Source organism: Lithobates pipiens, unplaced genomic scaffold (genome assembly GCF_037356315.1).
Source record: "Lithobates pipiens isolate NorthernLeopardFrog02 unplaced genomic scaffold, aLitPip1_a1.2 Scaffold_27, whole genome shotgun sequence".
Lineage (NCBI taxonomy): Eukaryota > Metazoa > Chordata > Amphibia > Anura > Ranidae > Lithobates > Lithobates pipiens.
The window spans coordinates 26654518-26667455 of NW_027507788.1; the positions used below are offsets into that span (position 1 = coordinate 26654518).

At 45.3% G+C, this 12938-nt stretch overlaps 1 protein-coding gene across 1 annotated transcript in view; it reads left to right on the forward strand.

The window, feature by feature from the left end:
• The first annotated feature begins 658 nt into the window (after positions 1 to 658).
• The window catches only part of CD79A (CD79a molecule), a 44564-nt gene continuing 32284 nt past the window's right edge, over positions 659 to 12938 (forward strand). Inside the window, exons 1-2 of the mRNA XM_077456665.1 lie at positions 659 to 825; positions 8807 to 9124. Coding sequence (XP_077312791.1) covers positions 759 to 825; positions 8807 to 9124 — 385 coding nt within the window. The 5' untranslated portion in view covers positions 659 to 758. The remainder of the gene's footprint in view (positions 826 to 8806; positions 9125 to 12938) is intronic.

The window sequence follows — 12938 nt, forward strand, 5'->3', positions numbered from 1 at the left end:
ATTGGGGGGAGGCGCCCCTGCACCCCATATGGATGGTCCGCCGCTGCTTGAATGTCTGCCAGCCCCGCTGCTATACCACCTCTGAAAAGCAATCTACCATAAACTAGTTTGTAGATGGTGGTAAGCTTACCACCTGTCGGGGCAGAAGCAGTTCAGGATGTGTGATGATGTTCAATGGTAATTCAAAGAGCAAACGGAGGTGGGGCAGTGGCACAAAGTCAGAAGAATTGTGTAGCTATAAAACAACAGAGAAGGGATATCACTACATTACTTTACAAATCCTTCTGCAAATAAAACATCTTTATGTGTTTTAGTTATGGCTTTAGCTGTTGATAGAGTAACTTTCTGTAGCTTTAGCTTGTGAATTCTGGATGGGAGATGTGTCTAAAGCCCCATACACACTATCAGATTTTCTGCAGATTTTTGTCTTCAGATTTACCAAAACCATGTAGTGGAAGGGCCTGCCTGATTGCATACAAATTGAAACTCTTAAGGTTTGACCTCATATTATATGGTTTTGGTAAATCTGAAGACAAAAATCAGCAGAAAATCTGATAGTGTGTATGGGGCTTTAGATACATTGGAAATTTAAATGTCTCTAATTAGCTGCATAGTTTAGCTTGTTATGTTCTGTGAATCAGTGGAGCAGATCTCCTCTTCCCCACCTTCCTCTAATCAGTCAAATAGGCAAAAATAACAAGAGTTTAGACGAGGGTCCCGGAGTCCAGATCTACGATATTCAGGGGGAGATAGAGAACATGGAGGTCAAAGCCCCACATCTATCATGCCATGCTGTGGCCACTTTGCTCCTGGTGGTCCTCTCAGGTGAGCTCTTAAAGCAGTGATGAGAAATTTACTAGGTGGGGGGGGGGGGGGGGCTTCATCTTTGGCCCCTGCAATCCCCAAGGGGCGCACAAATTATTCAGTCTAAGCTGCAGAGGTTTGCCAGAGACTGTTAATATACGGAGACTGTCAGAGACTGGAGGCATATTACACAAGACTGCTAGACAGTAATGATTGCTGATATTTCAGCTCGCCATTGGGGCAGGAGGGTCGCACAAAAGGTGCCAAAGGGTCCTTGGACCACACATTGGGTTTTTACTTTGTAAAAGGTTACACAAATGATGATAATGGGCAAGTGGCTGACTCTTTATAAAACTTGGGAGAGGTTCTAATCCTTCCACATTAATGTAAGGAGGCTTTAATGGGGACTCTGATGTAAGAGGAACTTTGATGGGGACCCTGATGTAAGGGGGCTCTGATGGGGACTCTGTTGTAAGGTTCACTTTTATAGGGACGCTGATGTAAGGGGGGTCCCTAATGGGGTCATTGATGTAAGGGGGCTTTAATGGGGACTCTGATGCAAGGGGGACTTTGATGGGGACTCTGATGTAAAGGGGCTATAATGGGGACTCTGATGCAAGGGGGACTTTGATGGGGACTCTGTTGTAATGGGGCTGTAAGGGGGACTTTGATAGGGACTCTGATGTAAAGGGGCTGTAAGGGGGGACTTTGATGGGTACTCTGATGTAAGGGTATCTAATGGGGACTCTGATGTAAGGGGGGGGGGCTCTAATGGGGACATTGATGTAAGGGAGCTTTAATGGGGACTCTGATGTAAGAGGAACTTTCATGGGGACCCTGATGTAAGGGGACTATGGTGTAAGGGGATCTTTGATAGGGACTCTGATGTGGGGGGGGGGCTCTAATGGGGACATTGATGTAAGGGGGCTTTAATGGGGACTCTGATGTAAGAGGAACTTTCATGGGGACCCTGATGTAAGGGGACTATGGTGTAAGGGGATCTTTGATAGGGACTCTGATGTAGGGGGGGCTCTAATGGGGACATTGATGTAAGGGGGCTTTAATGGGGACTTTGATGTAAGGGGGACTTTGATGGGTACCCTGATGTAAGGGGTTCTAATGGGGACTCTGATGTAAGGGGGTCTCTAATGGGGACATTAATGTAAGGGAGCTTTAATGGGGACTCTGATGTAAGAGCAACTTTCATGGAGACCCTAATGTAAGGGGACTGTGGTGTAAGGGGATCTTTGATAGGGACTCTGATGTAGGGGGGGGGGGGCTCTAATGGTGATATTGATATAAGGGGGCTTTAATGGGGACTTTGATGTAAGGGGGCCTTTGATGGGTACCCTGATGTAAGGGGTTCTAATGGGGACTCTGATGTAAGGGGGTCTCTAATGGGGACATTGATGTAAGGGAGCTTTAATGGGGACTCTGATGTAAGAGCAACTTTCATGGAGACCCTAATGTAAGGGGACTGTGGTGTAAGGGGATCTTTGATATGGACTCTGATGTAGGGGGGGGGGGGCTCTAATGGTGATATTGATATAAGGGGGCTTTAATGGGGACTTTGATGTAAGGGGGCCTTTGATGGGTACCCTGATGTAAGGGGTTCTAATGGGGACTCTGATGTAAGGGGGTCTCTAATGAGGACATTGATGTAAGGGAGCTTTAATGGGGACTCTGATGTAAGAGCAACTTTCATGGAGGCCCTAATGTAAGGGGACTATGGTGTAAGGGGATCTTTGATAGGGACTCTGATGTGGGGGGGGGGGGCTCTAATGGGGACATTGATGTAAGGGGGCTTTAATGGGGACTTTGATGTAAGGGGGACTTTGATGGGTACCCTGATGTAAGGGGTTCTAATGGGGACTCTGATGTAAGGGGGTCTCTAATGGGGACATTGATGTAAGGGAGCTTTAATGGGGACTCTGATGTAAGAGCAACTTTCATGGAGACCCTAATGTAAGGGGACTGTGGTGTAAGGGGATCTTTGATAGGGACTCTGATGTAGGGGGGGGGGGGCTCTAATGGTGATATTGATATAAGGGGGCTTTAATGGGGACTTTGATGTAAGGGGGACTTTGATGGGTACCCTGATGTAAGGGGTTCTAATGGGGACTCTGATGTAAGGGGGTCTCTAATGGGGACATTGATGTAAGGGAGCTTTAATGGGGACTCTGATGTAAGAGCAACTTTCATGGAGACCCTAATGTAAGGGGACTGTGGTGTAAGGGGATCTTTGATAGGGACTCTGATGTAGGGGGGGGCTCTAATGGTGATATTGATATAAGGGGGCTTTAATAAAAACTCTGATGCAAGGGGGACTTTGATGGGGACTCTGATGTAAGGGGCACTTTAATAGGGACTCTGATGTAAGGGGGGCTCTAATGGGGACATTGATGTAAGGGGGCTTTAATGGGGACTCTGATGTGAGGGGTTCTATTGGGGACTCTGATGTAAGGGGGACTTTGATGGCAACTTTGATGTAAGGGGTTCTAATGGGGACTCTGCTATAAGGTGAGCTTGATGGGGACTGTGATGTAAGTGGGCTCTAATGAGGACTCTGGTGTAAGGGGGACATTGATGGGGACACTAATTTAAGAGGGCTATAATGGGGACCCTGTTTTAAAGGGGACTTTGATGGGGATTCTTTTGTAAGGGGTCTCTAAAGAGGACTCTGATGAAAAGGGGCACTCTGATGGGCCCAGGTTTATTTGGAAGTTCACTTGTAATTATTCCAGATCGTTTTGGACAATTTTCCATTTTTATCCAAAACCTATTTTGGCTTAAATATTCTTTTCATTCATATTGGAAATGTTCCATTCCCAGCAGGCCGCCTACTGATCGTTTTTAATACATGATGTGAATTATAGCGGTTCTGTGTCTGATTATATTCAAGTGCTGCACCTAATTTGAAAATGTGGCCTGGTAGTCAGACTGATCTAATATTCTTAGTGCTTTATGAGCCGCTGACAAGTGTCCTTTACATACGGGTGGTCTGAAAACGTGTCTGAGCTGCGGTTTTATGGCCTCCTTCCACATGAACTGTCCCAATACAGACGGGTGGGGCTGCGCAGATGCCGTATCACCTATCAAACTCGCCTGTTGAGTTTAATCGGGACACGCCGCAAAAGTGTGCAATACACAAGATTGCGACGTGGTAGTGTGGCATTCTAGGGTCAAATCAGGCATTGGGGAGGATGTAAGCCTCCTCACCTCCTGCCACATGCCTTCTGAAAAGCAATCCTATTGCAGATCGTTCTTCAGAGGGCACCACAAGTCTGAAAGAGCCCCAAAGGCAAATGAGACAAGAACTCCTGATCTCCATGCTTCTCCTGGGTCAGCGACTCCCAAAATGTTTCATAGTTTCATAGTTAGTAAGGTTGAATAAAGACACCAGTCCAACCTGAGCATCTACAATTGTCCTTATCCCTGTACATTACACACTCACATTGGTCCCTACCCTCAAGGAGCCCACAATCCAAGGTCCCCATTCATATACTAGGGCCAATTTTGGACAGGAGCCAATTAACCTACCTGCATGTCTTTGGTTTGTGGGAGGAAACCGGAGTACCCGGAGGAAACCCACGCAGGCACAGAGAGGACATGCAAACTCCAGGCAGGTTTTATTTTTCACAAGTGATGAAAATGACGATGCTTTTTGGGGGCTCAAAAAATAAATCTATACTGCTGCTCTGTGGGAATTTGGACCTTGGAGACCTCCACGTGAAGATCACGCTCCCCCACCCTATATTAACCACAAAAAAAAGGTTTTGACCAGAGTTCCGCTTTATTTTCAGCGTCTCCGATGGGTAGATTATCACAGAAAGAGGAACAGGAAACACCTGAGAATAAAATGCATCATTCTCTATATCCCAAGAGACAATGGGTGGTGCAAAGTACAATCAAGTGACTTCAAAGATGATTGAGACTGTTCCATTCTACTAAACCGATAGCTAAAAACAAAAGTATCTACATTCACCGGCCACTTTATTTGGTACATCTGTTCAATTGCTTGGTAACACAAATTGCTAATCAGCCAATCACACGGCAGCAACTCAATGCATTTAGGCGTCTAGACCTGGTTAAGACAACTTGCTGAAATTCAAACCGAGCATCAGAATGGGGAAGAAAGGGGATTTAAGTGACTTTGAAAGCGGCATGGTTGTTAGTGCCAGACGGGCTGATCTGAGTATTTCAAAAACTGCTGATCTACTGGGATTTTCACACACAACCATCTCTCAGGTTTACAGAGAATGGTCCAAAAAAGAGAAAATATCCAGTGAGCGGCAGTCGTGTGGAGCAAAATGCCCACACGACTGATGTCAGAGGAGAATGGACAGATTTGTTTGAGGTGATAGAAAGGCAACAGTAACTCAAATAACCACTCGTTACAACCAAGGTATGCAGAATCATCTCTGAATGCACAATACATCGAACCTTGAAGCAGATGGCATACAGCAGCAGAAGACCACACAGGGTGCCACTCCTGTCCGCTAAGAACAGGAAATTGAGGCTACAATTCTCACAGGATCATCAAAATTGGACAATAGAAGATTGGAAAAACGTTGCCTGGTCTGATGAGTCTTGATTTCAGCTGCAACATTAAGGCCTCATTCTCACGAGGCGGATCCGCTTCCACGGAGTCCGCCTCTGTCCGCCAGCTCAGCGGGGGATCGCTTCGCTGATCTCCGCTGAGCTGGCGGATGACAGGTCCCTCTCTGCTCACTGACCGGGGAGGGGCTTGTTGAGCGCCGCTGGTTTCTATGGAGAGATCAGATGAAAACGGACAGCATGTCCCTTTTCATCAGATCTCACCCAATCTGATCCGCCAGCGACGGATCCGAACGTAGTGCCATCCATCCGTCGCTCCATAGACTAACATGCAGCGCCCGTTCAGGTCTAAACTGACAGGCGGACCTGAACGGTCCAACAGTTTGAAAGGGGCCTAAGATGGTCGGGTCAGAATTTGTTGTAAACAACATGAAAGCATTGATCCATCCTGCCTTGTATCAACAGTTCAGGCTGGTGGTGGTGTAAAAGTGTGAGGAATATTTTCTCACTTTGGGCCCCTTAGCACTAATTGAGCATTGTTTAAATGCCATGGCCTACCTGAGCATTGTTGCTGACCATGTCCATCCATTTATGACAGCAGTGTACCCATTTTCTGATGGTTACTTCTAGCAGGATAATGCACCATGTGACAAAGCTCAAATCATCTCAAACTGTTTTTTTGAACATGACACTGTACTTCAATGGCCTCCACAGTCACCAGATCTCAATCCAATAGAGCACCTTTGGGATGTGGTGAAATGGGAGACTAGCATCATGGATGTGCAGCCAGAAAATCTACAGCAACTGCATGATGCTATCATGTCAATATGGACCAAAGTCACTCAGGAATATTTCGAACACCTTGTTGAATCTATGCCATGAAGAATTAAGGCAGTTCTGAAAGCAAAGGGGGATTCAACCCAGTAGTAGCAAGGTTTACCTAATAAAGTGGCCAGTGATTGTATATAATGGTTTCACTATCACGTGAATTTGTTTTACCTACCATTGCTCTACTGTGCACATCAAATGTAACACAGCTTGTCTATTGAGAGGTGGCACTTCCTGTCAAACTCACCCATTAAAGTCAACTGGGTAAGAGTTTGGCTCATGGCTGTTCAACAACCCAAAAATAACTAAATAGATAAAAATGGCCGCCTTGTGTACCTAACCTGGCAGTAAGCTGAATGAGCCCACTGAGGTCCACAGTTAGACAATATGGGGAAAACAGCACCACTCCAGGCACTAAACTGTCCTTGTCCTCCATGGCAGTATTGGGTGCTGACCAGGAAGCTTGTCTCCACTGCTAGGCAGCAGCAAGTATCTGCTCCTAACTCAACCAGCAGTGAGTCTCTACCCAACAATTGCCAACACTGATGCATTTTACTCTAATGTGCTTATACTAGCCCTGCAAAGGTCCTCATGATGTCCAGAGAGGTCCACAGTTAGACAACAAAGATGATAGTATTGGGTGCTGACTAGGGAGCTTGTCTCATCTCTTAGGAGCGGGAACTTGCTGCTATCTAAGCCCTTCTACACACGGTTGGAAATTCCTACTACAAAATACGTCAGATTTTTTCAGACGGATTTTGTCCGAAACCGGTGTTGTATACACACGGTCGGTCAAAGTTTTAGGAAAATCCGATCGTTCGGAACGTGATGACGTTCGTACGTAACGACGGGACTACGTTCAGGCTAGTAGCCAATAGCTTTGGTCTCGTAATTTGATCTGAGCATGCGTGGCACTTTGTCCGATCGGAATTCTCTACAAACGATCGAATGAAATCCGATCGGATCATGTTGTGGGAAAATTTTATATCCAGCTCTCAAACTTTGTTGGTCGGACGTTCCAATGGAAAAAGTCCGATGGAGCCCATACACGGTCGGATTATCCGACAACAATGTCTGATCGGACATTTTCCGTCGGAATGTCCGACCGTGTGTACAAGGGCTAAGAGTTGAGATGAGATCTCTGGTCAGCACCCAATACTATCATGGAGGGCAGGGAGAGTTTAGCGTCTGCAGTGGTGTTGTTTTTCCCATGTTGTCTAACTGTGGATTTTAGTGAACCTCATGAAGATCATTGCCAGGGCCGTCTTTAATATTGATTGGACCCTGGGCAAAACTTTTCTTGGCTCCCCCGCCCATGTAGTTTTGCTCTCCACCTGCTCTGAGACATACAATAAATAGCACCTAGACTCAAAATCAGTTTACTGAATCAGATCAGGCAGCTATTGCGATTGGTTGCCAGAGGTTACAGTGTATCATTACCGCTCACTGACTGGTTGCTAGAGGTTAGAACACATGATTTCTGCTTGTTGTTTGGTTGCTAGAGATTACTGTGGATATGACCTCAGGGGGGCATGATATACATATCAATGCCGCCGGCCGCCGCTATTTACATATGAATGCCGGTAATTTACATGTAAACACAGGGTCTGCAGGTGAGTCATCTGTACACAACAATAGGGCAGAGCTGGGCAGCATTAGTAGCAGCACTTCACACTGAGATATCAGGACACAGCACAGGACTAAACCTCAAGGGACAAGGGAATTTAAACCAGGATAGTTGGCAAGTATGAGGCAGCTGCTTTGGGCCCCACAATGACAGGGCCCAGGGCAACTGCCCCTTTTGCCCTGCCTTAAAAACTGCCCTGATCATTGCAGGACTCTCTATGTATAAGCACATCGGGGGGGGGGGGGGGGGATTGCAAGTTGGCAATTCTTGGGACTCGCTGGCTGAGTTAGGAAAGGAGAGACTCGCTGCTGACTAACTCAGCTAGCAGCAAGTCCCTACCCAAGAATTGCCAACACCAATGCATTTCACCCCAATGTGCTTATACATAGAGAGTCCTGCACAGGTCCTCATCACGTCCACTGAGGTCCACAGTTAGACAAGCTGGCAAAAACAAGATTACTCTAAACACTAACCTCTCCTTGTCCTCCATGGCAGTATTGGGTGCCAATCAGGGAGCTTGTCTCTACTTTTAGTCAGCAGCAAGTCCCCACTCATAACTCAGCCAACAGTAGGTACATGGCCAAAAATTGCCAACTGATGTGTTTCAGTAGGCATAGTCAAAGAGTAAAGTTTTATCCAGTGATGTTTTTGGTCTGCAACTTTCCATTCATCACAGGTACAGCACTGAGGTCCACATTTACGTAATTCCAACAGCACTGGTAACAAATGTTATAGCAATAACAGCAATGTGTGAGATTTTATCCCCAAGAAAGGGTCCATATTATTATTATTATTATTGATTTATATAGCGCCAACAGTTTACGCAGCGCTTACTTCAAAATGATAAGGAAGTGTAGATTTTACCAACTGGACATACTTTTTCAGCAGGCTGAAGATCACAAAGGAGTGAGATGTCCACGTGTGGCCACATTTGACCTGACTGTTTTAGGAATTCTTTGATGCTGATCCTTGGCTGTTTTTCTTTTCCAGTCATTCCTTCTCATGGTCTGAAGATGCTATGGGTACCAACCTCCATCAGTGTCAACCCAGGTGACAATACGAAGATTCCATGTAACTATGAGAGCCAGGGTGAAGAGAAGGTGGACATCACCTGGTTACTGTACCGGAAAAAAGAAGACAGATCAGAAAATAAGATTTGGTCCATTCTAGAAGTATATACCTTAAAAGACAACACAAAGGATCTGCAGATTAAGAGCGTACAGACGAATCAGAGTGGCTTGTATAAGTGCCAGGTGACTGCAAATAATATAAGCTACAGTTCCTGTGGGACCTACCTGAGAGTGAAAGGTAAGTCCAAAACAAAACAAATAGGGGTTGATTTACCAAAACTGGAGAGTGACAAATCAGGTGCAGCTCTGCATAGAAACCAATCAGCTTTAAGTTTTTTGTCAAAGCTTAAAGCGGAAGTAAACCCATCCATAAAACAATTTCATTTCCGGGGCATGCCGGAAATGTAACACTCCCATTGGTTGTGCTCTCAATCAAACTGTTAAACCATCCAATGGCTGGTATCATGACTGATCACATGTGCAGCATCATGGTAGTTTTATATTAAACAGAGGCAAAGATGGCAGCTTCCTTGGCTGAAAACGATAGGGGGGTTTACTTACACTTTAAATAAACAAGCTGAAGTTAGAAGCTTACCATGCGCAGCTGTACCAGATGTTAGTAAATCAACCCAAAAAGGACTGGTGGTAGGCAAACAAACATTGCTCTGACTTTAGTAGTGTACGTATTCCTTTCTTCCCCTTTTAAAGATGAACTCCAGGCAAACAGCTAAATAGAATAAATACGTACAATAAATGGGAGCTGTTTTATGTGTAGTATTATCCATACAGTTTTAAGATCTACACAGCTGTGCCACACAGCGCAGTCCTTTGTGCTGCAGTTTAATAACAATTACCGTTCTTGTCTTTTCCCAGACTGTGACTGGATATTCAAATACGAACCATTAGACCAGAAATTCCCTGGAACCCTGGAGTCCCTCCAGAGGTTGATAGATGTTCATTGAGCTGTGGCTGATAGACCTCCGATTTGATGTTGCCTGTGTAGCGCTACCCCCATAGAAGCCGCTTGAATATTAAATAGATAGTCCTTATTTCTTCACTGACAGCCGGGCACAAGGTATTTCCTGCAGCCAAGTAGACACACAATTAGGCGCTATGTAGTCAAATACCAGTCTAGGGGTGTTGTTGTTGTAGTTTTAACTTTAGGAACTTGGATAGGGTAGGGGATTTAACCTCTGTGGGGTTAGCCCACCCCCCCATATCAAAAATTTTGAAAAAAATCTTATGCAGTTTGTTAGATCTTTGTTAGATCGGGTTCGATCAACCGTTGTTTGCATTAGATCTCACACAGAAGAAGCAATATTAACAGTTATTTGCTGGGGGGGGGGGGGAGGGCTAACCCGTCATCAGCCCCCCCTTATCAAAAAATTGACCAAACAGCTATTTTGGAAGCTATTTGTTAGATCCGATAAGATCAAGTGGTTTTAACGTTAGATCTCACATAATTAGAGACTTATTAAGTGATTAATGATCATCTAGACTAATAGATATTCATTAGATCCGGTAAGATTAAGTGTTTTTAACGTTAGATCTCCCATAATTTTAGAGATATTCCACATAACAATAGAGATATTAGGTGGTACATAAGGACGGGATAGCCCCCCACATGCAATTTTCTGGCCAAAAATCATTCAGGCCAATAGATATTCATTAGATCCGCTAAGATCAAGTGGTTTTAACGTTAGATCTCACATAATTTCAGAGATATTCCACATAAAAATAGAGATATTAGGTGGCACATAAGGACGGGTTAGCCCCCCCCCCCCACATGCAATTTTCTGGCCAAAAATCATATAGACTAATAGATATTCATTAGATCCGGTAAGGTCAAGTGGTTTTAATGTTAGATCTCACATAATTTCAGAGCTATTCCACATAAAATTAGACATATTAGGTGGTACATAAGGGGGGGCCAACCCATCCTTATCAAATTTTCTGGCCAAAAATCTTTCAGGCTAATAGATATTTGTTAGATCCGGTAAGATCAAGTGGTTTTAACGTCAGATCTCACATAATTTCAGAGATATTCCACATAAAAATAGAGATATTAGGTGGTACATAAAGATTAGTTAGCCCCCACATGCAATTTTCTGGCCAAAAATCATCTAGGCTAATAGATATTCCTTAGATCCGGTAATATGAAGTGGTTTTAACGTTAGAGATATTAGGTGACGGTACATAAGGATGAGATTAGATCTCACATAATTAGAGACTTATTAAGTGATTAATGACCCCCTTTTATCAAATTTTCTGGCCAAAACATCACCCCAGTAAATTGATATTTGTTAGATCCGGTAAGATCAAGTGATTTTAATGTTTGATTATCCATAATTACAGGGATATTATGGATATTTGGTAGCGATGCACGTATAACCATACTAGTGTCTATATCGGAGCTGATAATGAGCATTTTCACGTGTACCAGTGAGGAGTGCCATTGAGCATACCGAGGTATTCTGAAATTATGTGGGACATTAATGGACGGGTGTATCCAAGCTCAGTGAAGCCTGAAGCACAGTGCCAAAAGCCAGAGGGAAACTTTGGAGGGCTCTGGTGAAGGAGCCAACCGGGTGCCCATCTACGGTAGCGGGCTCAAAACCAATGACGCAAAGAGACATTAGCGGAAGTCCAAACCCTTGCAGAGGGTCCCCCGTTGTTGCCTCCAAGCAACCCAGTGTCCCGTTTCCTTTGACGCCTGCTGCCTGGTGTCGGAGAGTCAATGCACACCAGACTCCCAGAACTTAGCGCAGACTTAAGCCCGATCAGAATCTCTGCAGAGAGGAGCGCAGATACAAATCACCAAACAGGCCAGGGCCACCACTTCCTCCATGCTCTCTGACAAGCTGGTGGGATCTTCTCCTGTTGTTCCCATCCAAGTAAATGGAGTCTACGCCAAGGCCCTTCTGGATACTGGAGCTTAAGTGACCCTTCTCTACAGAGACTTCTATGACAGGCACCTCAAGTACCTACCTTTGCAGAAGTTGGAAGAGCTGCAGATATAGGACATTGTGACTCAGAAGTTTCTTATGATGGCTATATACCGGTCAAGCTGACCTTCGATCCCTCCATGGCTGGTAAAGCCAAGACTTTTGACACTCAGGCAATGGTCTGTTCTCGCCCACCAGGGGGCAGTAAGAGTTCTCTCATCATAAGGACCAATACTGATCTTGTCAGAAGGCTGTTGACCCCTCTTTCTCTGGAGCCGGGCACTTCAAGTACACGTGTGCACCCCATGCTGAGACAAGCCTACCAGCGCCTGGTACAAAAACAGAAGGCTCCACCTGAAGAAGTGGGAAAGATCTGGCGCTTGGACCAGTGTGAGAAGGTGTTACAGCCTGGTAAAGTGGCTTATTTACGAGCATCTGTCAAGCTAAATTGGAAGCAGCCAGGCCCTTTCATTGTCCTTGAATCGAACGGACAGAGAGAAGACATGGGAGTGGAGATAATTCCAGAGGTGTTTTCAACCAAAGGGTTGCAAAGGAGTCACGGAAAGATCTTGGTTAGTGTCCGCAACATAAAAGCCTTGCCAGTGAAGATGCTGGCTCATATGTTGCTGGAACAAGTGAATCTGGCCACCCCTGTCCCGCCGCCTGATTTGGTGGGGGGAGCAAAGGATGGGATCTCTGTGGAGGAGTTCTATCCAAAGAATACTCCCCTTTTGCCTGAATGGAAAGAAAGGACCAAGACTCAGCTCCTGAGATGGCAGGCTGCATTCTCCAAGAGTGAATTTGATGTGGGGTGTGCAAAAAGTGCCCAATACCGGATCCATCTCTTCGAGTGCATAAGCCGTTCAGAGAAAGAGTTTGATGGACTCCTTTAGGGGACTAGTAAGATCTGTGTGAAAAACTGGCAGAGTTGAAGAGGGCAGGTATCATCCGAGAGTCCCAGAGTCTATACGCTTCCACAATAGTGGTGGTACAGAAGAAGAATGGGTCACTGAGGCTGGATATTGACTACCTGATGCTGAACTGAAGGACCATTCCCGACCAATATATCACCCCAAGGATAGACGATGCCTAGCAGAGCCCAGAGTT